Source organism: Aythya ferina (assembly GCF_964211825.1).
Source record: "Aythya ferina genome assembly, chromosome: 12".
NCBI classification, from domain to species: domain Eukaryota; kingdom Metazoa; phylum Chordata; class Aves; order Anseriformes; family Anatidae; genus Aythya; species Aythya ferina.
The window spans coordinates 3604258-3631528 of record NC_140308.1 but is presented as its reverse complement, the minus strand read 5'-3'; the positions used below and the strand labels follow the sequence as shown (position 1 = coordinate 3631528).

General features: G+C 44.0%; 1 protein-coding gene across 5 annotated transcripts; it reads left to right on the top strand.

Moving 5' to 3' along the window:
- The first annotated feature begins 1269 nt into the window (after window positions 1–1269).
- On the top strand, window positions 1270–26987 carry ATP2C2 (ATPase secretory pathway Ca2+ transporting 2). Of its 5 annotated transcripts, none has more exons than XM_084533120.1 (27): window positions 1272–1472; window positions 8172–8282; window positions 8898–9014; window positions 10516–10605; window positions 10685–10720; window positions 10814–10875; window positions 11902–12010; window positions 12088–12237; window positions 12367–12435; window positions 12888–12963; window positions 13199–13265; window positions 14200–14324; window positions 16090–16187; window positions 16922–17023; window positions 17841–17930; window positions 19380–19481; window positions 20075–20231; window positions 21617–21787; window positions 22450–22547; window positions 22633–22683; window positions 23150–23316; window positions 23994–24062; window positions 24145–24261; window positions 24850–24997; window positions 25214–25309; window positions 25642–25783; window positions 26488–26987. In XM_084533120.1, exons 1-27 carry the CDS (start codon window positions 1359–1361, stop codon window positions 26598–26600), a joined length of 2847 nt encoding a protein of 948 aa, XP_084389246.1. In that variant the 5' UTR covers window positions 1272–1358; the 3' UTR covers window positions 26601–26987. The 5 variants fall into 5 exon arrangements, with proteins under 5 accessions (XP_084389244.1, XP_084389246.1, XP_084389247.1 ...); XM_084533121.1 differs by lacking the exon at window positions 1272–1472 and adding an exon at window positions 2357–2827; XM_084533118.1 differs by lacking the exon at window positions 26488–26987 and having other exon boundaries at window positions 1270–1472; window positions 25642–26074.
- The last annotated feature ends 284 nt before the right edge of the window (window positions 26988–27271 follow it).

The following is a 27271-nucleotide window of genomic DNA, read 5'->3' as shown; positions in this document are numbered from 1 at the left end:
TAGAAGTTTTCTGAATAGCCTGCTTAGAACTGGAGTCTGACCAGCTTTATTGTTCAATAGGAAACACTATAAAGGTAGTATAATTGCTGCTTTGTTATTATTAGTAGTAGTAGTAGCAGCAGTAGTAGTAGTAGTATAGTATAGTATACAGATTATTTATTATTTTATAGTGTGAAAATCATATGTGACAAGAATGAAGAAATACAACTTGTATTAGTGTTGTTTTCTTTACATTGTGGTCCTGATTCAGTTTATTCACAACATTTTCTGAGCCATCAGATAACATAACACATGGATTTTTCTATTAGATTTCCTAACAGACAGAAATCAAAAGCAGCAAGAAAATGAAGCTTCGTTCAGCAATTTGGCAGAATGCGTGGTTAATGTTCAGCGATAACTACATTTTCTTTCTGCGTTTATTCCATGTCATTGGTGCTAAAACGCAACCTCATGTTTCAGGACTGAATGAACATAAATGTGACAGATGTGGGCATGGTCCTGAGCCTGAAAGACTCTCTCATGATCTGCAGGCCTGCTGGACAGCAATTCATGACACATGATGACTGTGGCACTTTACTCTCACCACGTCCTGCTCCTTTCCATGCCCTGCCTGTCTTGGCAGGTCCCTGAGGGGCGTGGGGCTGCAGGCCCAGCACCCAGCGGGTGCCTCCACACTGACCACGGCACATGGGCCTCCGTTCTCCTCACGTTTACCCTGGTTCTGCTCTCCTCTGGGTTGTTTATGCAATGCCCAGCTCCCTGTGCTTCCACCAGCAGCAGCTTTTGGCCAAGAGGGGGAGGTTAAACACAGAAACCAACAGCACGGGCCTGTTGCTCAATTAGCTGTGCTGTCAGCAGCGCGGGGCTAATGAGCACCGTGCTCAGGATCACACAGCCCCAGCGGCGCTGCAAGCTCCTCTTGTGTGCTGCTTGCACGGATGAGGCCTTGGAATACGAAAGGCAAGGACAAACCCTGGTAAATCTTCCTGCCAGCCTTTAGAGGGGGAAAATGGTTTTGCTGCTTTTCTATCAGAGCCACGAGGAGTGACTCAGTAAGGTCCCAAAGTTGTGAACAGACCAAGCTCACTGAGACAACCAGAAGTGTGTACTCCATTGGGACTACGGCAGCAGCTGCCTGCCCTCCTGATCCTTAAGAAAAGCCACAGAAGGAGAGAACAGATCAAAGCATGCCGAGCTCTAGGACATTTTGCCACACAATTCCCATAGATTTCAGGAAGGTTTGAACCTCTGGTGCCTTTGGGAGCCCAGGCTGCCTTCAAGCTCTGGGTAAGCGCCTGAAACTCTGGGCAAGGCCTGGATGTGAGCAGCCTGAAAATCAGCACGAAGCACGATGCTGGATGTTTTCCCATGGGAAGGAGCCTTGTTGCACTGATTCAGGAACTTCCTTCATCTGCCTGACGCATCTGCTCTGGGTCATTAAGAAAGCATTTCTCAATCAGGAGCCGAGGGAGGTAGGAAGTCCCAGCCGTGATTTACAAGAGGTCAGCTGCTTGCAGGGTGTTTCCCAATCGCTTTGCCTTCCCCTCAGCCTTTGGGAATAAATCCTCCCTCCGGATTGCCTCAGTGGGGCACGGCGTGGGGGGATGTGCGTGATCTGTGGCTGACACCCCATCGTGCTGGTGGGGTGTCCCCCGGGGCTCCTCACTTTTTGTGAGAACCGGGATGTGGGAGGTGCAAATAAGAAAATTGAAATGCTGTGTGGGAAGGCATCAGTTTGGTGAATTGAGACAGGTGTGGGGCACCATGAGCTGTCACACTGCTGAGAGTTTGGGGTCTTGTCCCCATCATAGTCTGGGAGCCACCACCTCCGTTGCCCCAGAGCCAGGAAGGTGGCACCTGAAGCTCCTGGGAGAGAACTATTCTGCAGGAAATTGCACAATTTTTTTTTCTTTGTCTGGGAATTACGCTTATTCCCTGAATGCAGTTTACACCACAGGGACAATTTAAGTCTAAGTGAATCCTGTGGCCATGCTGCCTGAGGGAGCCCGTAGGTTTCCTAGTGCACACCTGAGCACAATGCTCCCTGACAGACAGCTATAAATCTTCAAAAAGGACGCAAGCAATTAACTTTCCCCACATGTCAAGATCCACCATGAAAACATTCCCCTCTGGCAAATGAAAACCTGTTGCTTTTTAATAAAAAAAGCACCACAAACTCACAATAGGTTCACCTCCAAAAGAGGTGGGGGCTCCCATTACACACACGTTACGCATTTATGCCCTCTCCTGGTGCATTCAGCTTTTAAGTGCTGGTGTTTTGCTGACCGGAGCACTTCTCAAACAGGATTTCCCCAGCCTAGAAGTTTACAAGGAGGCTCGGTGCCGCGTGGGATGCACAGTGGCCTTGGCAAAACAAGCTCCCTGCCTGCCCGATACGCAGCACCTGGCGATGCTCCTCCTGCTGCACATTTTCAGCAGGCAGAGGAAACCACAGCCCTCGAGGTGCCCTTTGGGTGTTGTACCTGCACATTCTGCACTCCCATATGGGTCTTAAACACTCGCAGGTTTCCCCTGGCAGGGTTTTATGGGCGAAAGGTGCGCAGGCTCCTTCTGGCACCTGCAGCCGAAGGCGTGACTTGGCGGCAGGTAACCCGGCCTCTCCCCGCCCGTAACCATAGCCCCGCGCCTGCAGGGGAATTCGAGCCCTGCCGCAGCGGGTGGCAGCGGCACCGCGGCCCCCGGGGCTCTTCCCACCGCCCCGGCAAAGATGGTGGAGGGAGGCTTCACCAAACTGTTCCAGAAAAGGTCTCTCGTCCGCTTCACGCAGAAGTACCAGCCCTTGGGAAGCGCCGAGCCAGAAGAGGAGGTGAGGATTTCTTATGTCCCCTGCCTGGACCTGCCAAAAATAATTTGTGGGATTGGGGTTGAATCTGTCACCTTTGCCTGCTGGTCTGCTTTGTTCGGCTGCTAACTTGGTGTTGCTGTGGCCATGCCCTGTGAGCTGAATTGTTCCCTGTAAGTGGGATGAGGTTGCTGATGTTTACCAGGCAGCGGGACAAGATGAGGATACGCATGCTGCGTGCTACGGGCAGGGCGCGCAGCTCAGGCCGCAGCAGATGGGTTGGGAGAGCCGGGCTGACCCCTGGGGCTGTCTGTGTGCTCTGCCAGCGTTCGTCACTGCTAATGAGTGGCCGAGATGAGCTGGGCACCTCTGCTCATAACTCTTACATAATGCTTTCTTTTCCTGAAAAATGCTGATCTACGAACATTGATTTTTCCCTTCACTACCGCTCCTTGGTACCATCACAGATGGGTCAGAGAGTGGCCAGTGGTGGTTTGGGAGTCACGTTTGTCACTCTTGTTGCTTTCTCTCCACTGAAACTCACAGGCTGGGTTTATTTTATCATCATGTGTTTGCACGGCACAGGGATTACCATTGCTCAAGACCCATTTTTCTCCCACACAACAGACAGATCGGGTGCCCTCCCATGTGAACCTGATCTAATTCTTTCAGCACCTAGGGTTGGCCTTTAGTTCTGTCCCCACAACACCATCCATACATTTCAAGATGCTTGTGTTCCTTTCTGACTGAGGCCTTTGTCAGCTGTCATTTCAGCTAATCCTCTGATCATTTCTGAGGCCTGTCTTTCCAGCAGGGGGATGGTCAGGGCAACAGAGAGAAGGAAAGAACACTCTGAGCTCTTACCCCACGCACCACACAGTGCGTTGTGTGTTGCTGCTCTGTGCCACTTAAACACAGCTCGAAACCCCAAGGAGAGGAAGGCGCCGCTGAGATTACAAATTTCTGCAATCTCACTTCGATAGGAAGCTGAGGTTTCCAATCCTATGTAGTCAGGATGCCGATGGCAATTAGGCTGGCTTGTTCTTTGGCAGTAACTTTTCCGTCATGCCAAAATAAATAATGATACATATTTACTGACAAACGTACACCCTGCCTGAATTTGAGCTGTAGCCTGTGCAGCGTCATTCTTGTGTAACATGACGGGGAAACGGTTGGCGTTTTGGCTGCAGGCATAGGAAGTAGGCAGCAACGTGCAAGTGCAGTGGGGAAGCGACTTCCAGACAAGTCCTGGGAGAACCCATAACGGGTGAGCACAGTGATGGAGTGACTTCAGAGCAGCTCTGCAGAGACTCGAGGGTGTCAGGAATAATCTGATTTCAAAGCCCACGTGGATGTTGCTATCGTTTAGATGCCCACCAGAAAACCTTTTTACAATGCCATCACAGTGAGGCTTAAATAAATCCAAGCAATGTGTGTAAGCAATTGGGTGACTGCTGGGAAGCCACTGCACTGGGGCAGAGCACTGAATAGCAGTTATTGTACTCCTGAAAGGAGATCCCAATTTATTCTATATAAAGTTGACAAATAATTCTTTGCATTTTGCCACCATTCTTTGCATTTTGCCACTATTATTATTAACCTCAGTAACTGCCATGCCTTAAACAACTTGATAAATCAAGAACATATTCCCAGACTGTGATTTAGTCTGGTAAATGACTCGTGTCTCCTCTAAGGATGATATTTTGCTTCTTTATTTGAAAATAGCCATAGAACACTTTCAGTTTTATAATTCTGAAATGGTCAGGTCAAAAAGGTTGTCCTGGGCTTAAAGACGTGAGTCCGGGTGATCCGATGAGTCTCAAGCAGGATAAATACACTGGCTGCATAAATACACAGACTGCAGTGAGCAAAGGAGAAGCCCCAGCATGGGCAGCTGCAAGGTGATGGCAGCCCTTGGGCTCTGCCAATGGCATTATCTGGAGGTGGCAGAACAGTTAACTTCCACAGCAAAGCACAAATGCAGCTGGTGTAGAGACTTGGATGCATAAAGTTTCAGTTCTCTGTCCACAGTGGCACATTCAGAATCACAAGGAGTTTGCAGAGCTGGCTTTCAGTTTAAGAGAACCCCGTTTTTCCTGCAGAAACCTGAAGAACATCCAAGCCCAGATCTGGTCACTGATTCCTTCATCCCCAAAGAGCTGAAGCCCAGGGCAAGGTGGGAACATCCTTATGGTCTCAGAGGGCACCAGGAGAGGAGGGGAGCTCCCTGCCAGGATCTCCTGCCAGCTCACAGGCACCTGCTGTGGTTTAGGGGCTCTTCTCTTAGGTTTAGGAAGAGCTGGCTCCTGCTCCAGGCACATTGCATCACCAAACCCCTTTTTGTCCTTTCTCCCATAGCACATAGAAAGAGAGCCCATGAGACTGCTTCTGCAAAGTAGTGGTATGGCTTTTCCTTACGCACACGTTTTCAAACTTTTAGAAGTGTCATGCCCAATTTTTGTATTCTGAAAAACATATACCAAGCAAGGAGTTAATTCCCTCCCTCCAGCTCCCCCGGGGTTTTGGGGATGCAGCAGCTCCCTCCCGGGAGACCTTATGTACCAAAGCTGCCTTAAATCTGGCTTTTTGTTCCTTTTGGGACCCGGTGGCTCTGATAAGGGAGCCCAGCGAGGCAGCCCCTTGCTCAGGGGGCTGGGGTTTGCTGCATGGGGTTCCTGTGCCCCTGAAACGCAGCTCCCCAGGCCACCAGCTGCCACGAGTGCCCAAAAAGCAGCCCGAAGGGCTTCTGAGGGATTAGGCTGGTTTATTTTTTTTCAACAGGCATGAAGAATAGACAAGAAGAGGGTTTCTGTTTAAGGTTTTAAAGGGCTCCTTGTCAGACTAAATATCCCAGCCCACTTTTGACCGGATTATGATACACTAGCTGGTCCAAAGTAACCTAAGACGGAGGGGCTAAGAAATATCCAAAAGCTCAGGAAAAGCAGAGCTGGGGGAGTTGAAATCCCAAGAACTGCTCTTCTGGGCTGCTTGCCAGAGCACACAACAAGGGTTTCGTGCTCCCTGCGCTTTCTCCCTGTCAGCACGGCTGCTTGGTGTGACAATGGATGGGTCATTTTGGGGCCGGGGATGCACAGGGTGGGCAGCGGCAGCATGGAGTGGGCTGCTGCATGGATGGGGCCTCTCCAGGTCCCCAGCATCTCCCGAGTCCACTGAGCAGGGGATAAATTGTAATTTTACTTCCATTGCTTTTTGCTAACTTGCTGTATGGCATCATGCTTTTGTGCTTGAGTTATGTGTAAGGGATAAAAGTGTGCATTGATAATGTTGACAGCCCACGTCTGGTTTAAAAGGTAGACAGCAAAGAAAGTGATGGATGAGACATGGCCAAGCTGGGCACTGCTGGGGCTGCTCTGGGAGGAGAAGCTGTGCCACGGTCATCCCAGGCAAATCACTGTCAGGCACAAGCTGATCAATAGAATCAATCAATAGAAATCAACTCACAGGAAAATTTTTTCCTTGTGGAGCAGCCCTGGCTGCAAGGAGCATGGAGCTGCTGGCCTGGCTATTGATTTGTAGCCATGCACTGTGTTCTCTTGTCATTCATTTCCTCCACGCCTTTCCGAAGGTAAATAGCAGTGATAGAGCGGGGAGCTGGCAGGTCTGGCTTCTCCTAGCAGCTCTGTGGGACTGTGGGCATGTTATTCCTCTGCCCGTGTCTCTTCCCACCTCTGTCTCCTTTAATTAAAATACAGCCTCCTCGGAGGCAGCGGTACCTGTCCATGCCATCAGCAGCATGGAGGAGCCTGAAGAAACTGCTTAAACAGCGGTAACAGGAGTGCTGCAATGTAGGGAAGAGAGATTTTCTGCTTCTACCTCAGGACCGCAAAATGCTGGAGGTTCCTGGAAACCTCCTGAGTATTCATATAAGGGCTAATTCCCCAAATACACCTTCAGGCATCTCTGACATCCTCTAAGCCCTTGCTGAGGTGCTGCTGAGCGCCTGGGCCTGAGCATTTCCATTCACAACCTCCCCAGGTGCTGAAATCCTCCCATGGGCTGAGCATCCTCTGCCAGGGTCCTCAGCACTGCGCTCACCCTTGCAGCACCCAGCCACCTCCACCCACAGCATCCAGGAGTGCTGCATTTGAAGGAAGAGCAATAGGAGCTCAACAAATGCCCCAGTTTATGTCTTTTTTATCATGAAAGGGAGAAGTCAGAATGAGATTTAAGAGGGTTTTTCCTGCATGGAGATGGAAAATGGGTGCAGAGGTGGGAAAGGAGCCTTGTGTGAGCAAGCATCCCCTGTGTAGCCTCAACAGGGGGGTTTGCTTCCTCCCGTTGGAGCAGAGAGTTTTTCTAGTTCATGTTTACCATTGATTTTTCCCTCTGACAAGTTTATGTTTTTAGCAAGGGACAATGTTTTTTCCTTGCTCTGAGCATCAAGCGTGCAGTGGGCTGGAAGATGTTGGCATGGAAAAATGCCAATCTTGGGCAGGATCCCTGCAAACAGCAGAGCCCTGCATGCTTTCCTGCCCGTGGTGCTGCTGTGTGTTTGTCTTTTGGGTAATCCAGCTCCTAATCACATTGCTTTCCACTAGCTGATAACAAAAAAAGGTTCAGGCTCAGCCTTTCAACCAAGGCAGCATCCAAATCATTGTAAAGGCTCAGAAAACAACTCAGCTGAGCCCAATTTTTACCTGCCCTCCTCTGCTGAGCAGCTGAGGAAGATCTCAAGGGTGATGAGCTGGGGACAGTGGTGGGGAATGGAGGTTGTAGGGGGGTGAAGTGTGCTGCCAGCATCTCTGTCACCTTGCTGTGTGGAGCTGTATGTGCCAGTGAAGGGCCAGAGCACAACCCTGGTTCTGCTGGGAAATGGGGGTAGAAGATGACCAGAGGTGTTGGTGTGGAAGGGGGAATGAGGTCTGCCTGGGATGCTGCAGGGCTGGGGGGTTACACTGAGCTCCTTCGATTGTTGCTGACTGTTTGGATGTATGTGGGGGTGAGCAAAAGTGTCACTATTTGGGCTAATTATTGAATGATACTGAACACAATAACATCATCAGGCACTTCTTGGGTAGAGCACAGCAAGTTCCCTGCTCTGCCATCACCCAAATGAAGGGGCTCCTGCTTGAAGGGTTGTGCCACCACCAGCCACCAGCCATCCTTGGAGGGGTCACGGGTGAGTGCCTGAGCTACTCACTGCTGGGTGTAAGGAGGTGCGCCTGGCTTTGAGGATTAATTAGTGAGTATTATAGAGCGCTGCAATGTGGGAAGTGTTTTAGCTAACTGTGGAGCCATAAGGCTGATGAGATAAGGGAATGGGACTAGGTTGAAGAGGTGAAGAGGTGCTGAAAGGCTTCTGTTAATGGGGTTCTTGCCTAACGAGCGCTTTATCTCCTTTCTGCAGAGCCAGGAGGAATGTGAACTGAAAGTCATTGAGCAGGAGAAGGAGGTGACAGTTCTGCCCCCGAAAGACGCATGTAAATGCCATAAAGAAGACTTGGCAAAAGCCTTAAACGTAAGTGTTTTAGCTGTGCTTGTGAAAATAGCATCACAGTCTGCAGGCTGCACACCTATTGACCCAAATTATCCTCACTACCTTAGGAAATGTAGTGCAAATGCATGCAGCCCTTTTCCCCTGCTTTTTGTGGCAAGTTTCATTTCTGAGGCAAAATTTCTCATGTGGTTTTAGCATCCTGGGTGACTTCTCTGTGGCTGCCTCGCAGCCTGGCCCCATGTCCTGCCCTGCCCAGCCACCATCCCCTGCCTGGAGCAAACCACAGACACCGCTGCTGCAGTGTGGTTTTCCAATTTGTCATCCCTTGTATAATTTCTCACCTGTGGAAATAGTTGGGTTTTTTTAATTAACTTGTGCTTGTTTTATGAGTTCCTGTGAGAGCTGGTGGTCAAGTCTTATAATTTAGCAAAATGAAGTACCTAAGGAGAAGAGCAGTTGGGTTTCAGTGTGGAGCTGCACACTGCTCAAAGAGCAGCCCCAGAACTTTGTGACACTGAACCATGAGCATCACATCCAGTCTACTGACAATTTCTTAAAATAATGAGATCGGCTTTACGCTTTTTTCTATGACTATCCTACCATGTGTAAAGTTGTTTTGCTTTGATTTCCTGCTAGGTTGATTTACACACTGGCCTCTCAGAGAATTCCGTGCTACAGCGCCGGTTGAAACATGGCTGGAATGAATTTTCAGTAGATAACACAGAGCCCATATGGAAGAAATACTTAGACCAGGTAAGGGTTTTCAGCACAGACTCTCATTTTCCCTGGCTGAGGTGTCCCAAGTGTCTGTACATTGAAATATTCAGGGTTTCGACTTTCCTGGATTCAGCCTTGGGACAGGATGTGCCCGGGATACTGAAACTGTCTGTTCCCACAGGAAAGCCATTGTCAGATGCAGATGTGGGTTCATTTAAAGTGGAGATAACATCTTAAAATAAAAATAAACCTTTTTATCTCCATGCAGCCTGCAAATCAAAAGATATAGCTCAGTGACCTGGTTTCTGGAGCACATTTATTCTCTTTAAGGCAAGTGATAAAATCATGAAAGGTTTGGGAAAACCATCCATAGCTGTGATTTCGGTTACACTGGCGGTCACTGGTGCCCTTCAAGCCAGCTGCACCCAAGAAGCCTAGCAGAAGGTTGGATGTGCTGTCCAGTTTTTCCCCAACTGCATTATTTTTTAGTCTTGCTTTTATTAACAACTCTCATCAGTATATAAGGTATCTTTCACCTCTCTTTTAAAGCTCTTAACCAAACAGGAAGAGTGGTTTTAATTTTTTTGTGTGTTTTCAGACAGCAATTTGATTTATTTTTTTTATTTTTTTTTTTCTTGCTTTGGTTTTATTTTAGCTGGATAATGTAGATTTTCCTTTCTTTGAAAGACTTTGTTATTGCACGGATCTTTTTTTTTTTTTTTTTTTTAATGTAAATAATACTCAAATAATACTGTTTTAGCTCTTTGATGTAAGCATCACTAAATCTCTTCAAGGATTTTTAATTTTCAAAAACAGAACGTTTTTGTTTTTTTTACTCTTCCTTGACTACTTTAAAAAGTTATTTCTCCAATGAGGACACCAAACAAACTCTTCAATGTGATTCACTTCCACCAAATGCTACATTAGCTAAATAGACCTGAGATAGATCTAAATAGACCTAAATAGATCTGAGATTATGAGCAAGGTCCTTAAAATCCATGTTTAAAAGTGGGGGGGGGGGGGGGGGGGGAGGGGGAAGTAAGGAACTCTCCAAAAGCACATGATTCTCCTGAGTCACTACTGATTTTGGTGATGTTTCCCATGATTTTGGGACTGCAGCACTTGATTTGTATAGTGCTGGCGCCTGGGACCAGGGCAGAGTTTAGCAGATTAATGAGAAGGGAAAAAAGAGAGAGGATTTCTGGTTTCAAATTCTAAAAAGACAATAAAAGGTTTTGTCTGCACCTGTCGTGACTCTAAGGAGATTTTAGAGTCAGCCCTGCACTGTATGTCTCCATAGACAAGCCTTGCCTGTGCAGCTGGGGGGAAAGAGAGGAAACTTTTGTGGCTTGGTGAGAGCCTCAGCCTTGTCCTGCAATCCCTGATGCTGACTGTGCCATGTAGTCTAGCCACGGGCATTGCACCTGCTCTGTCTGGGAAGCAAAGTCCATACAGCAAAACAGCACCTCTAAATCCTTTCTGAGACCGGCTCAGACTATGTTTAACTTTATACCGCAATTTTTGTCTCTTTTCCCAGTTCAAAAATCCCCTCATTCTCTTGCTGCTGGCTTCTGCCTTAGTAAGCGTCATCACTAAAGAATATGAGGATGCGGCGAGCATCACTGTGGTAGGTGGCACATCTGTCACCCAACCCTTTGCTTCCCAGAGCTGGCATGCCCGTGTCTCTAACACCTCTCTGTCCGCAGGCGGTGCTCATCGTGGTCACCGTGGCCTTCATCCAGGTATGTGAGACAGGGTTCTGCTCCACAGCCAGGGCTGTGCCATGAGCAGGTCACTCACGTAACTTGGCTTTCTTCTCCTTTCTTGTTCAAAAGGAGTATCGCTCGGAAAAGTCTCTGGAAGAGCTGAACAAGTTGGTCCCCCCTGAGTGCAACTGGTGAGGCGCGGCTGGCTGGCTGCCTGGCTCGGTGGTTCTGCGTCCTTTGGGTTATGAGGGCAAAACCTAGCTGTGGAGAAAGTGACTTCGGGTCATCATGTGCCTGATGAGAAAGCGGTGTCTGGGAGGTGAAGACAGGCAGAGGGAGCTGGGGTTGTTCAGCCTGGAGAAGAGAAGGCTCTTGGGAGACCTTACAGCGGCCTGCCAGGGCCTAAAGGGGGCTGCAGGCAAGCTGGGGATGGATTCTGTCAGGGAATATAGTGATAGGACAAGGGTTAAGAGTTTTAAACTAAAAAAAAAATGCCCTCGCTGTCTGTACGCACAGGCACAGAGGCCTACAGCCAGCCACGTGTGAATGCGGCCATGCCACTGCCCATGTGGCAGCTGTGGGGCATGGCAGGTGCCCACGCCCGGCTGCTTTGATGCTCAGTATCAGTGCTTGAGATTGTGCTTTTCTGCTTGTGTCTTTGCAAATCGGCCATGTCACAGCCAACACAAATAAGCTGTGAGGCTCAGAGGAATGTTCCGTTTCAAAAGCTCTGTAGGGCTTTATTCTGGTCCAAAGTTCACCTGGGTTTGGATCTTACAAACACCACTGTTGAATTATTTATTTATTTTTCCAATATAATGATGCCATAAGCATCTATCTGCTTGAAAGGCGATCCTTTTAATACAATAAAATGTGCCAGTCATTAAAAAGTTTTTCAAGCTCTTCCAGTTAAGGTATCAGCAAGTTACTACTTAAAGCGTGAGCAATGGGAAAGCACACCTCCTTGTCACTCCTCCCTATTAAGTGCCATTCAAGTCACTTACTGCTGAAATGTAAATCTTCTGTAAGTTGCCCATCTGTTTAAGAATTAAAACTGAGCCCAAGGGGGAACACGCTCATGGCTATGCAGATTGTATGTTATATATACTGAAAGCTCTTTGGAGCAGGGCTCTTGCCTCCCTGCCAATCATGTTCCCAAGTCTGCAGAAGGGATAAAGCCTGTTTTTTTTTCTTCTTTTTCCATTTGTCTAATATAGCCTAAGGGAAGGAAAACTGCAGCATCTTCTAGCACGAGAGCTTGTGCCTGGAGATATCATATACCTTTCTGTTGGCGATAGGGTCCCTGCAGACCTCAGGCTAATAGAGGTAAATATAGCTATATGGACACGAGCCTGCTTTGGAAATTTGTCTTAACAGTGCCAGAAATGTGTGGTGTTAATTAGGTTACAGATCTGCTGGTGGATGAATCCAGTTTTACGGGAGAAGCTGAGCCTTGCAACAAGACTGACGGCGTATTGCTGGAAGCCGGAGACATAACCACACTGAGCAATGTTGTTTTCATGGGGACCCTGGTGCGGTATGGGAAGGGAAAAGTGAGTCCTGTAACCTGCAACCTTCTACTTGATATTCATCACAGAATCTTTCAAATAGGATTTTTTTCATTTGCCTCTTTTTCCTCTTTTCTTTTTTTTTTTTTTTTTTTTTTCTTTCCTTCTTTTCAGGGCATAGTTATTGGGACGGGTGAAAACTCACAGTTTGGAGAGGTGTTCAAAATGATGCAAGCTGAAGAGGTAAAGGAACCTCCGTGTCACTCTGAAAATGGTGGGTGTGCTGGATGAAAGTTGGTGCGAAGGAGTGGTTCTGAGATTTAATGCACTGGGTCCATCTCTGTTTCTGCTACAGAATGCCACTGTATGACCAAGGGACACCTAAACCTCATGGCTTCTTGTCCTTGTTCTTTTGTTTTTTCCCTCCTCAATTTCTTCTAAGTATATAAAATTTTACTTCTACGTATGCCAAGCTTTCACAGGCTAGATCTCTGAACCGACCAACACAGATGTGTTTTTATAAACTAATTAAATCTTGATCTTGGGTTTGGGATGTGTAAGCAGTAGGGTACATGGGGCAGCAGTAAGGACCACAGTAATCACAACCAGGACTGCATGGGGCAGTCACTCTGGCCTAACATCCTATTCTAATCTTACATAATAAGCAAATCAAAACAGCTGTTCTCTGTTTGCAGACTCCCAAAACACCTCTCCAGAAAAGCATGGACAGACTGGGGAAGCAACTCACTCTTTTCTCCTTTGGAATAATTGGTGAGTTGAACACAAAGCCTGTATTTGCACGGTCAGCTGTGAGAGCCCTCTGTGCTCCAGGGCCATTTTTTTTCAAGTACTTTTCGATATGGCTTACCTGGATGGGGGTGTCCAAGCACAGATGCCTGGGAGGGAGAAATCTGGGGGCCTCATTGCATATTCTATTCCCCAACAGCAGCTAAAGCAGATTATATTTGTATAAATGTATTTTAATCAGATGTTTTCCCCCCACCAGGTTTAATAATGCTAATTGGCTGGTTACAAGGGAAGCATCTTCTCAGCATGTTCACAATTGGAGTTAGGTGAGGACTGGAGAGCACCTTTCTCTTTGATTATAATGAAATATGTCCCAGGGAGTTTACTGCTGAAAACAATAGACAATCCACAAAAGAGAACTTGGATATGACTCTTCATAAGTACACGTTGATCTTGCACTGCTGCAATTAATATTTGCTTTACAATAGAGTTTAATAAAAAAAGAAGTATGAGGGTTTACTTAGTTTTAGAAATTAATCAAATTCAAATCTTTTTTTCCTTATTTCCTCTGAACAAAGTATTTTGAAAACCATCACTGACATTTCCACCTCATCATGCCATGAATGTCCTCTCCTATCTGTACTATGAATTTAGTGGGAGTGTAACAACAGCAAATATTAGCCTTTACTTTTCTTACTAGGTTTACTTACAAAGACAGGAATTTGCATTTTATGTGACACGAAATGCATGCACAACCTCCTAATCAAACATAATAAACCATGTGTTTTTAGTAGTGCCCATAAAACCTGTTGTTTGGTGTTGTCATGGCTCTGAAATCAGTCCTTTTAAAAAAAAAAAAAAAAAGCTACATGCAGGAGATATGGAGATGCATGTGGCCAGTAGCTAATATGTGAGCTGTGATGCCAGGGAATATTCAACTTCCATCCTCAGAACGTTAAATGAATGAAACCCAGCCCTTAAATTCCCACTTAGCCAGAAAGTATTGCTCTTTAGCAATGAGAAAAAGAAAAGTGATTGTTCCATCACAATCACCCCCCAAAAAGGTTGAAGGGTTCTATAAATATCCTGCTTTTGTATTTGTGGTGTGCCAGTAGTCCCAACAGAAAGCTCTGCGTTTCCACTCAGGTACTTGCATATAAGCAGGAAAACACCCCCATGGAGATGTCCCTTTGGCACATTTTGGTCAGTCCTTGCAGTTTGACCCACGTCTTGAAGCTGTTGTCTCTCTGCTGTCCCCAGCCTCGCGGTGGCTGCCATCCCAGAGGGCCTTCCCATCGTGGTCACTGTAACGCTGGTGCTGGGTGTTCTCCGGATGGCCAAGAAAAGAGTGATTGTGAAGAAGCTGCCCATAGTAGAAACCTTAGGTAAAGCTTCACAGGAGCCATGTGGTTTGTTCATCTGCTTCAAAATTTGTGCTTCTCTGCAGGCATGCCTGTTTTGGGTTTAAGGCTTGGTTTCTCATTCCTCCCTATTCTGTGGGACCATCCTGCAGGTCCCTCCTGACTGCTTCTTTGCTGTCTGACTAAAAAAATTTGCAGCCCCTCAAGTCAAGCCTGGTGACATAGACAAAACCATCTGCCCTTCTCTGCAGCCATCTCCCTGATGTCCAAAGAATCATGGAAAATAGGGATAGAGAGGACGATGAGAAGGCATCCAGTAATCCTCACAACTGCAGGGTAAAATAAACCATAATGAAAGCGTTATTTTTAATAACTTTCTTTTTACCTTCAAATTGGCCCTCAACCCCAGGTCACATTATTCCAGGCTTTGCTACTCTGACCTTGGTCAGTGTGGCAATTAGATGAAGAAGACATGTTGTGCATTTAGTCCCACTCATTAAAATGTGCAACAAATGCCAAGCCCGGCCCGAGTAATCTCAAATGTCTGCTGTGCAGCCGGATCTTCAGCTAAGATTTGTCTGACTTAGAAATGCTGCTATTGTTTGAACTGCCCTTGTTTGTTCTGTAGGTAAGGGATCTTATCACCCTCACTTTATTGTACCTGCCCTGACCCAGGACATCTGAGACCGCCTTATCTCAGTAAGAATTTTGTTCTGGAAGGGCTGTGCCCAAATAGGCATAACTGCCAGATGTCCAGGTGCTCTGCAAGACAGACAAAGTGTGGAAAAGTTGTACTCTCCTGCACATTAATTGCACCGCGTCTGTTACATTTCTCAAAGGGAGAAAGACAATCCTTCTGCTTTACCTGATTCTTTGATTGTGAATAATTAAACATGAAATATTGGTGGTGATAGCTTTTCTCCATGCTAATCCATCAAAACCACAATTAATTTGATCACAGCCCAATCTCATTTATTCTTTCTGGGCTCTTATCTGGCGGTCACCACGTTCATGGGTCTATGCTAAGCCATGTGGTCACCTCCAGAGCAATGAAAGATACTCAGATTTAGAAGGGAGCTGAAGTCTGATTCTCTTTTTTTGCATTAAAGTCATGGTTTTTTTCCCCTTTTAAGGAGTAAAAACTAACCTGCGGTTACTGCTAATTCATTCTTTTGCTGTGTTCTGGTGTAAATGGGCACTGGAACAAATATGCTTTATGGCCATAAAGCAGAGCAGAAGTGAGGCAGCTTCCACTCTTTGGTGTGGATTTTAAAGTATTTTTTTGGTAACAGTTTTGGTGGTTTTCCAGCCTCACAACTCCTTGGGGAGGCAGAGAGTGCTGTTGTTCCTGACATAAAGAGAGGCAAGTAAGGGTTAAACGGCCCGTTTGAGGAAGCATGTGGCAGAGTGAGAATTTGATAATTCTTTTCTGAACATAAGAGCTGTTCTGTCCAGGTGTAATACTGCAGCTCAGGTACGCTGGTCACCTCCCTGGGGATGAGGGCCTTCTCCAACTGCTTACAGGATGATTCTCGTGACAATGTAAAGACATCTTTAGATGTCTCCTAGCACATCCCACAACCAAATTCTGTGCACGATACCCTGAAGGGCAATCAAATTCTTTTCCTTTCATCCTTTCCTCACAACTCGTCCATCTGTTGGTATTTTCTCCTTTCCTTATCAGTGCAGTTTAAACAGCATCAGGGGAACGTGCTCTCCTCCTTCTGGGGCCTTGGATCTCGTTATTTGCGTAATTTATGAGTTCTGATTAAAAACTTCCTTGCTTCAGGTTGCTGCAATGTCATCTGCTCCGATAAGACAGGCACTCTGACAGCCAACGAGATGACGGTGACTCGGCTTGTGACCTCGGACGGGTTCCAGGCAGAGGTACGGACGAGGTGCTGATACAGCCTTCCCTAGTCCAGCTCAGTGGGGCCAATTTGCTTTTAGTTCAGTGAGGCCCAGGTGAGGAATGTTGAGTCAGTCCCAAAACAAGCTCTCTCTTGTACGTCGCTGGTTCTGTGAAGAAGAAGGGACTTTCGCAGTGCTGGAGACAGGCAGAGGTGGGGCTGCGTGTACAAAAGCTGCTCAGATATCATAAAGTTCTACACTGATTTCATCTGCTGTTCTCTGAGATTATTGCAAACACAGAAACCAGCCACTGACCACCTACTGTAGGAATATTTATTATGTGACTGAGTTGATATTTTTACTTCGCTCATTTACCTGCATGCAAAGTGGATGACAAACACAGGCCTGCAAAACGTAAGGCATTGGAGGTGCAGGCTACCCTGCATCACTGGGACAGAGCCTCCCACACCAATAAACCCACTGAGACCAAAGGACTGGATCTGGACTGGATCTCCTGACTGAGCTGAGAGATTGCTGCTGAACTTGTCTGCCATAATTGAGAAGACAAGCCAATTCTTTTTGTTCTTATAAATTAATAATATACGTTCATTACCAGCAGTGAATCTTTCTAGCTCAAGGCAACACTTATAGGAAAAATCCCAGGGTACCTTCAAAATCAGAAATTTCCTCAATAGCACCACACTCTATACAGATGTAGTATAGTCCTGCCTGACAGTGAGAAATTTGCTCTTTCTCTCTCTGTTCCTCAGGTTAGTGGGGTTGGCTACAACGGAGAAGGAAATGTTTATCTTCTGCCATCAAAGGAAATTCTTAAAGAATTTTCCAATGTCTCAGTTGGGAAACTAGTGGAGGTAAGTATAAATTATGAAACAGCTTGTCCTATTTACATTCAATTTTAATTTGCACAGATCACTTTGGGTAATGAGTGTGAAAACACCACTTTTGTATTTCTAAAATAAACTGCCTTGCGAGGGCAGTCACACAGAAAGGCTCTGAGTAATTATGATATGAAACCTGAAGCTTATTGGTGAAAGGTAGCAATCATAGGACATATATAGAGAGACCAGAGTCATCAAGTTAAGTGTCATTGCTGTTTTGGATCAAAACACAACTCTGGCAGGGGAAAGAGCAATTAACATTACCATGTCCAGGTTTTTTATGCAGACAGACCGTAGACTTTAGCCAGCTGTGTAATCAATACATAAATGCACTGCGACGGTCTCTGGATTTCATGTTAGCATTAAACAAAATCTTGTGCGTTCAAGTGTAGACTAAAGCAGAGTGTTTGGATAGTGAAATGATCTGAGCTGGAGCCTCAAATGGAGGTTAGGCTTTACTGTACACATAGTGCACTTTAGAAGCAACAGTAGGAGGGACTGAGTTTTCATGACTTACCAAGCTGGTTTGATGTATATCATGTTTTGCTTCATGTTAATTTATACAAAATATAATATTTTACCAAAATATTGGCATATCCTGGGGGTTATGCAGGTTTAGAAAGCACAAGAACTAATCTCAAGAGGTGCTCCTATGCGCAATAGTGCATATTTTGGGATGTGGCTGTTTTCATTCTCCAATCTCTCTTTATTTCATTTAAAGAGATTATATATATATATATGAATTCAGTTGTGGAATAAATAAACCGTGTAAATATGTTTCTTTCTCTAGGCTGGCTGTGTAGTCAATAACGCTATTATCAGGAAAAACAGTGTGATAGGACAGCCCACAGAAGGAGCTCTCATTGCCCTTGCAATGAAGGTAAGATTGTTGAGACTTAAAACATTTCAGAATTAAAATAAAAAATAAAAGCTGGAATTGTAAGTCTGACAGCAGTGATCAGACTTCTTTAAAGTCCACAGACTGGCTTTAGTCCTTCCTTGTCTCTTCTCCCTGGGGCTGGAGATGTACACCTCTTCAGTGTAACCTTCTTGTCATGGACAAACACCTTCCCTGAGCTTCTGTGCTAATAGCAGTAATTATTTCGCTTGGTTAATCTGAGCAATTATGCTGCATAATGGATTTCTTTTGAGCAGAAGACAAAACATCTATATATGTATTTTCTGTAGATGCAATTAAGAGTTCAGGAGAAAGATGACAGTGTGAAAAATGAGCAAGAACTGGCCATGTTAGAAAGCATAGCACAGGATCATCCTGGATTTGGATCATCTGATGGCTGTTTACCTTTTTTCTGGTCATAATTTTGTAAAATAATATTTATTTTTTTTTCTTACTAATACTGTATTCATACTCACGGGTAGGGAGCCATAAAACACCTTTTATCCATGTTATGCAGCCTGTGGTCCACGGACCTCAGGTGGGCTGTAAAGCAGAGAAGGTGGCTGAAGAAATGATGCACAGAGATATCTGGTTTTACCTCCAAGTTTTTAGGCTTGTAACTCTACCAGTGAAACTAGTTATTTGGATTTTTTTTTGAAAACAATGACATTTTATTTCCCTAAACGCTAAATGTAAGTCTTTCTTCTGCTCTGCCATTGAGTAGCCAAGCAATAGCAGAACATGTGGGGAGTTCTCTTCTATTTTTATTTATTTATTGATTGATTTATTTATTGTGGAGCAGGGGCAGAGAGAGACTGGAAGCTACTTCTGATGGTTGCAACTGTGCACAGAGTACAGTGCGTGCTGCTAGGGCAGGCACGTGTGTTGGTTCAGATTGTTATATGTCAGAGCTGAAGGGTCTTCTTGTGGTGAATTTATTTTGAGCTTAAGTCATCAGGGAAGAATTTGAAACCACACCTGTAATAGACTATTCAGTTGTTTGCAATTTTCCTTTTTTCTTTCAAGTAGGATGGTTGGGAAATAGCTGAAGTAGGGGAGCCCGAGCTTTGGCTGGAAGAAACGTGTGGAGCCCAACCCAGCACCTAGCCATCGGTTCAGGGGAAGGATTTGAGCTGCCTTTGGTCCAAAACCCTACCAAGGGCCTGGACAACAGTGCAGAGCTCTTGCAAAAGCCAGAAGTTCTTGCAAAAGCTTCAGGCTGAGGTGTAATTTATCAGGCACCGAAAGGAAAAGGTGTTTCTGAAACAGGTTCTATTCTCCACATGCTTTCTCTTGAGCTCTATGAAATATGGCTGCCTGGAAGTACATGGTCAACCATCGGTGCTTTAAGTATACTGTACTGCAGAAAATACAGACAAGCTTTGATACTGTTTAGCATTACAATGCTCTTTTTATTTCACTCTGCTTTAGATGGAATTAGCTGACATAAAAGATATTTATGTAAGAAAGAAGGAAATTCCGTTTAGCTCTGAACAAAAGTGGATGGCCGTGAAATGCATGCTGAAAAATCAGGTAAAGCAAACAGTGCTGTTGGCTGGTTTCGTGTTCCTAATTGGGCACTCTGACAATGGGCATGAAATGGTATCTCTTTAGCAAATAGTGCTCTCAAAAGTTAACTGTATCAGGAGAAAAACTGAACAAACCTCAAAATTCCTGACTTGGGTGTAATTTTAGTTTCTAATGCTGTGCTTGAATGGGAAAAGATAACTCTTTTCATGTAATGGTTTGAGCAAGAAAACAAAAGCTGTTGGATAAAACTGACAGGGGAAGAAAGATTTGATGTTTGTTTGGAAGAAAATGTTGGCCTTTTTTTCCTTACCTGGTTAAGGAGCTTGTCTCAGCTGATACTGTGCTCTGATTTAAAAACTCACCCACCTTTTCATTACTATTCTGCCTGTGTCTGTGATGGCTGAGCATGGAAAAAGGCTAGAGCAAAACCCTCACATCCTATAAATAACACATGCACGTGGAAATTTTACAAAACAGGTAAAAGAGAAAAGAAAAGACCTGTTTTATAAAAGATGTAAAACTTCATACATTATAGGTATTTTTAAAACATCCTCTTTTCTTCCTTTGATAAAGTATATTATCTCCTTACTTTAAAGGATCAGGAAGATGTTTACTTTATGAAAGGAGCATTTGAAGAAGTTATTCGATACTGCACTATGTATAACAGCAGTGGCATCTCGTTAACGCTTACGCCCCAGCAGAAAGCCATCTACCAGCAGGAAGAAAAACGAATGGGCTCCTCAGGTCTACGGGGTCAGTCTTTGCTGTCTGTGTCCCTTAAGATTTTTATGCCCTAATACTTTCTGGCTCGATTCTCGTTAGGATAGGCAGAGGCTTAATCCCTAGCATCACTTACATGATCCTTTTCTATGTCAGTTTGCCAAGAGTCCTGTCTTAGATCTGCTGGGTGCTTGCTTACCATTAATCTTTTTTTTTTTTTTTTTTTTTTTAATATCTTTTTTTTTTTTTTCTCTCTGGATTTAAATTAGTGAAAGTGAAAGGAGCTGAAAATAAGCACTGGTACTGGTGAATGTTTTTCTTTCCTGAAGCGTTGTGATTGTCTGGGATACAGTCTGAATGTTGCATTGAAAAGCTTCACACTGAACCTGATCTAATCGCTGCTCTGCCAAGTTTTGCTTTTAAAGCAACAAAAAGCAACTTTGAAAGGGGATCAGAGCACAGATTTGAGCACTGAGACTTTCATTTGAAGTGTGGTTCAGCTCTTTATTAGGACCAAATTTAACAATCTCCTTTTGATCCTGACTTCATGTCAGTGCATAGCCTGCAGAAGTTTTATGTGTGCCATTTCCTTCATTGCTAGAAACATCATTTCAAAAATGTCTTAGATTTTCACACAATAACAAAGACGCCATCTCCTGTGCATGTCCACAGGATGTGAGTAGATGAGAACAAGTCTTGGGAACCAGGTCTGGAAGATGATATAGTTATCGTACATATTCACCAGTCCTGTGTCTTGCAGTTAGTAACTCATGTACGGAGCTTGCTTTACAATATCTGACTCATCTGATGTTGTGAATGGCAAATCACCTTTCAAAAGGAAAGCGATTAGCAAAGGCAGCTGCTGCGAGCTTGTGATTCAGTCATCAAAGCAACACTGACATGAACCCCTGGCAAAATATCCTTGAGTTATTCAAGACCAGTTAGGCACCAAGAACAGAAACAAGATGTTCAGAGCCTTGCTGTTTACACGACGGAAGTTTTGCTGGTTTAACTGAATTTCCTTCTTACAGTTTAGATCTAGAAATAAACATTGTTTTCACAGTAGCACTGTTTAGCACAGCAGTTTAATAGTGTCTGCTCTGGTGTTGCACTGTCTCGTTTTAATACACCTGCATTTAGGCAAGTCTTGGTAGAGGTTAAATTAGACAGAAATAAACCCTAAGGGAAAGTTTTTGAGACAGAAATTCTTTGATTCTTATAAACCAGTATTATTTGAGAACAGCAAACTTTAGTGTCTATTCAAGAGTATCTGACTATCTGGCTTTAATGACTTTTTCAGATGGAAAGCTGGAATCTCCTAAAAATCCTAAAATCTCCTCTAAATGTTCATTTTAATGTAAGGAAATTAATTATAAATAACTTACTTTTGTCGTCTTTTTTTCTCCCTCTGTTTCTAGTACTCGCTTTGGCTTCAGGGCCAGAACTTGGGAAGCTAACCTTTTTAGGTCTGGTTGGGATAATCGATCCCCCCAGGGCTGGAGTGAAAGAAGCTGTTCAAGTCCTTTTTGAGTCTGGTGTATCAGTAAAGATGATAACTGGAGATGCCCTGGAAACTGCTGTGGCTATAGGTAGCAAACCTAGTTGTTGATTTTTTGTTTGTTTGTTTGTTTTTTGTTGTTGGTGGTGGTTTTTTTGTTTTTTGTTTTTTGTTTTTTGTTTTCTTGTGGGTCTGTATTCTATCTGTCAGATCAATCCAATGTTATGTTATACTACCTAACAGTAATCGGCTTTATCGTTTGTGCTATATAGGTTTTAAATGTCACTGAGTTTTTGACTGGAAATCCATTTAAACAAATCATATTAAATGCAGTAATAAAGCAGCTACGAACTATGGGCCAAATTCCCATTATTTAATTCTGTTATTTTAGAGTCAGAAGTGTAATACCCTAAATGAGACAAATGGCGTTCCTGGGACTCTGCTGATGTTCTGAGTGTGAACATCTCTGCATTTTTGCATTTTGCCTTTAGAAATGCACTGTGCAATTAGCAGGGAGGAGAGGGCTGGATTTAGTGTCAGCTCCAGTTCTGGGTATTGCATTGCGTCCATAACACCAGTTGAGTAAGGAGAGGGTGACCGGCCCAGCTCAGAGCCAGAGCTGTGTGTCCTCCCAGGTGCTCCAGATTGAGAAGTATTTTCGTGTAAATTCTTCAGTTGCTGCCTGTTCTTCAAGTCAGGAAATAGCTGGCTTTTTGCAGAGCTGATGATCTTATTTTGGGCTTTTCTTTTCAGGACAGAATATTGGTCTCTGCAATGGGAAGCTGAAAGCCATGTCTGGGGAAGAGCTGGACCAACTGGCAGAGGCAGAGCTCTCAGCCACTGTCACAGATGTAATGGTTTTGAATAAAACAACTAGGCTTGCTTCCACTTCCAGTGGCATTCATCTCATACAATAATGTGTTTTTTGTTTTTCAGGTTTCCATTTTCTTCAGAACGAGTCCAAAGCACAAACTAAAAATCATAAAGGTACTAAAAGCTTCTCAAATCCATTATAGGCCTCACAAAAACAAGGTATAGGGGGCCCTCAGGAGTTCTTTGAGCCACCTTTGGTCTTCCAAGGCACAATCAGCTCAAACTAAAGGAAATTGGCACCATTTACAACATTCGTTAGTGTTTCTCCTGCAGACCTGGCCTGGGTCACTTGAGAGTTGCTAGTAATATTATGTTTGATAATAACAAGCACTGTATCAAGAGGACTTCAGTCTCCTCTTTTATATTCTGCTGAAAATGTGAGACACTGGAACTCTTGAAAACCCAGTGTCTTAATTCTTTGTCTGAGTTTGGTTGTGTGCTCTGTACAATCCATATAGATGTGGCCTACTGACATCTACCCTAAAAACTGTGCAGCAGTTCTGTTAAGTGCCAATCCTGTGACACCAACAGGACTTATCTTCTCCTGGCTTCAAAGTCCCTCATGTCTCCTCCACCACAGGCTTTGCAGAGGGCCGGTGCTGTTGTGTCAATGACAGGAGATGGTGTTAACGATGCTGTGGCCCTTAAATCTGCCGATATTGGGATCGCAATGGGGCAAGCGGGTACAGATGTCAGCAAAGAGGCTGCCAACATGATCCTTGTGGACGATGACTTCTCAACAGTAATGTAGGTTCAGAGACTTTTGGTATCTGCTTTCTTGCTTCAGATGCTTTCTGGCTATCCATTGCAATGAGGCTGTTATGTGACTAGCCCTGGAAAAATCCGAGATGCAGGACGTGTAAGTCAGCTGGCAGTAAGTGGAGATTGATTCCTCGGTGTCGGCCTGGCTCACGTTCAGTTGTACACACTGCAATGGCTTTTTTTTGTTTCAGGTGGTGAGGACAAAGCTACCTTTCATCTGAAAGCCCTGGTTTCTTGTTGCTGTAGCAATAGAGAATCCCCAGTTACTGTAGCTGACTGGAGATTTAAAAGCTCCTGGATGTCTGGGTAGATCATAACTTGTGCTCTCTGCCTCATGCAAGAAGCTCAGAGGAAAGCTGCATAATTTGAAACGCGTTGTTGGTTCATAATGGGCACGGTAGGCAGAGTAGAGTGAGGCTATAATAGGTCACATGCCTGCTTTATGAATCAAAACCTGGCCATACGAACCAGTGCTTTCAGATTGATTAATGCTGATAAAGTCATTTTAACTGAGAAGATGCATTGTTCTTTTCTAAGCTGGGCTATGAATTTCAACCAAGGTAAGTGCTAGAGAAGATAATTTGTCTTCAGGGTGTCACAGGGAGCTCAGCATAAAATAGTATTAGTCTTAGTTATTTAATAAATTCTCCTCTCCCTTGCAGGAATGCAATAGAAGAGGGAAAAGGAATATTTTACAACATAAAAAATTTTGTCCGGTTCCAGCTGAGCACGTAAGTTCGTGTTTACTTCGATTGCAGTGGAAGCACCTTTCGGGTGAGGCCACGCAAACAAACGATGTTCTGTGCTTTGCAGGAGCATTTCAGCATTGAGCCTAATTACTCTGTCAACAGTGCTCAACCTACCAAATCCACTCAACGCTATGCAGATCTTATGGATCAACATCATCATGGACGGGCCCCCAGCCCAAAGGTATAGAAGACTCAAATGAGCAAAATATGATAGTTATATAAGAGAAGTTGTACTTTTGTTCCCTTCTGGTTCCTCCTAAAGCACTTCATCAGTATTAAAGGTTTTACATGTTCTTGTTTTGGGGTTTAACCAGTTAACTGCTCCACATTTTCACGGGGAACGGTCTTCTCTCTGAAGTGCATCACCTGCTATCACCTTGTAGGTCGGACTGGACAGGAAATTCTGCACACATACAGTTGTATGTGCCCAAAATCACGAGATCCAAGAGCCTCATCCACCTGATAATTACAACTGCTCCATCACAGAAGGGATGTTGGCCAAAATCTCACACCTAGCTCTCCCTCTAGGATGGGATCACTGGTATGATGAACTACGGTAGTCTAATATCACTGTAGCAGCTCATTTTCCAAAAGAGACCTTTATCATAGGTCTCTCAGACAAATTTGGAGCTTTATGTAACCCTGCCAGAATCCTGGCATCTGTCACACTTAAATTCTTTGAAATAAATTTTCCAGATCCATCCTATCAGCAGTACCATTTCAGGAAAATGCACGTTAACTAAACACGGTGCTCTTCTATTTGATACAGCTTGGGAGTTGAACCTGTTGACAGGGATACTATCAAACAGCCCCCCCGATGTATTACGGACACTATACTCAGCAAATCATTGATCCTGAAAATCTTCATGTCAGCTGTAATTATCATCAGTGGAACCCTCTTTGTCTTCTGGAAGGAGGTGAGGAAAATCTTCAATCATATCTTATTTTCATCAGGGTGGAGAACAAAGTGAAGGGCAATTTCTGAAGGAATTACGTGGGAACTTCCTGAAATATCCAGTGGAGAAGGATTAGGAAGGGCAGTGTTAGGAAGCCAGAGATCATTAAAGGGGATATTTAGTCCATCTGTTGCATTGACATATTTTTGTAAGGCTTAACTTTGCATGTGCTTTCAGAATCCAGAAAGCGGCATAACTCCCCGAACCACCACAATGACTTTCACGTGTTTTGTGTTTTTTGACCTCTTCAATGCCCTGACATGCCGCTCTCAGGTGAGATCATTGTGTCAGCAGTAATTTCTTGTCTAAAAACAGTAACTAAACACTATATAAACACTAGAACACAAATATTTTGCATAGGAAGTTTTTGTTGTTTATTTTACAGTCATTTAAACAGTGTGATTTTTATCATCTTTATAAAGTTATTCATCATTGTTCAACTGAAACTACACTTTCAGCTATCTAGTTCTGCCCCAGTTAGCATGCATGTAATTTCAGTTTTCCAAAGAGTAATAGAGCTTATGTGCAAAGAAACAGTCTGACATTCAAGTACCAACAGGATATTGGGAAATGCTATGTGTCTTTTTATTTTTTCCTTTTTCTAGACAAAGCTGATATTTGAAATAGGCTTTTTTCGAAACCGCATGTTCCTGTATTCTGTGCTTGGGTCATTCTTGGGACAGCTGGCTGTTATATATGTCCCTCCATTACAGAAGATCTTCCAGACAGAGAATTTAGGAGCCCTAGGTAAGTTACAATTTATTATATATATATATTTTTTTTATATAAGATACTTTAAAAAGCAGTTAAAACTGCCAAGTTGCTATGTGATAGCTCCCATGAGACTGCTGGTAGGGGAAATCAATCAACAGTTCATATACCTATATGCATACACGTAGCTATACAAAAATGCTAGTATTTAATGATATCCCAAGGTAGGTTTTGAATTTTGATTTACTGCACATAAATGCATGTAAATGCAGACAGGCTAAGATTTTCCATGAGTTCTATATGATAATCTTGCTTTAAACACATCTATCTATGATCATTATGCAGTCACTCAATTTAAAAAAAAAAAAAAAAATCAGGGTAAATGTTTACTAGTTTTAAATGCAATGCATATTTTACCATTTAAATCAGTCTAAGCAAACTCTACCATACTATACTGTTATCACATCTACACTAGGCATGTTAGAAGCTGAGTTCAATGATTCCAAATGCAGATTAATGTAGTCTCCCCATCAAATGGATTGTACCAACTGACTTCATGTTACTTACTTATTGCAGTTGTTTCTCTAATTCAACAGCTACCACAAGCATAGTCAGGTATTACCTCTACATAGTTACACCAACACAAATACCTACTGCAGGAGGGCCCTTAATTAGGGATCCGTCCCCAGCCCAAAATCCAGCTGTCCCGTGTTCACCTCTGCTCTGTTTCCTCTTGGCAGACCTGCTGTTTCTTACTGGACTGGCTTCCTCAGTTTTCATCGTGTCCGAGTTGGTCAAACTCTGTGAAAAACACTGCTGCCAACCAAAGCACACAAAGGAGTGTCATAACTGATGCAGACTTCCTCTAAAAATATACTCGGATTGAAGCTGTGATGCTGGGTAACTCAAACGCACCATTTGCTGATGATGCACGTCTTTTCTGAAGATACCCAAGTAAATCTGTACCGACAGTTCCTCCTACTCCAGTGTGTTCCTTCTGCACACTGTACTTAAGCTGTTTGAGCTGTCTACAGAAACCTCTGGACTGGCTCCTGTTTTAAACCAAGATCAGGTATATTTTTATAACGTTGCTCTGTATGCCAAGACTGCTGTGATAGCCCCCAAACAAAATAAGGCAATTTCACACCTGTACAGAAATACCTACTGTGCATAAATTGAATTTTTATTTATTTAAATCACAATGATTTTTATTAATAAAAATCTATGTTTTAAAACATTACATTCATGTATCTGAACAAGACTCTTGATTTAAACCCATCCTTTTATTTTAAATTAGATTAATGGAAAAGAACTGCCTTCCCAAGCACTTGTTTTCCTATAGGTTTCTAGAGTCCGTGATACCTAGGCTTTGCTTTAACAGACTCTCAAGGAATCTGGCATGAGATTTCAAATGAACAGTAGAGACCTGAAGTGCTAGCACTCCTGTCAGCCTTTGCTGAAAACCACAGTCATTTTTTACTCCTACTGGTCACAAAGGGGCAAAAGTGGATGGCTGATCTGATG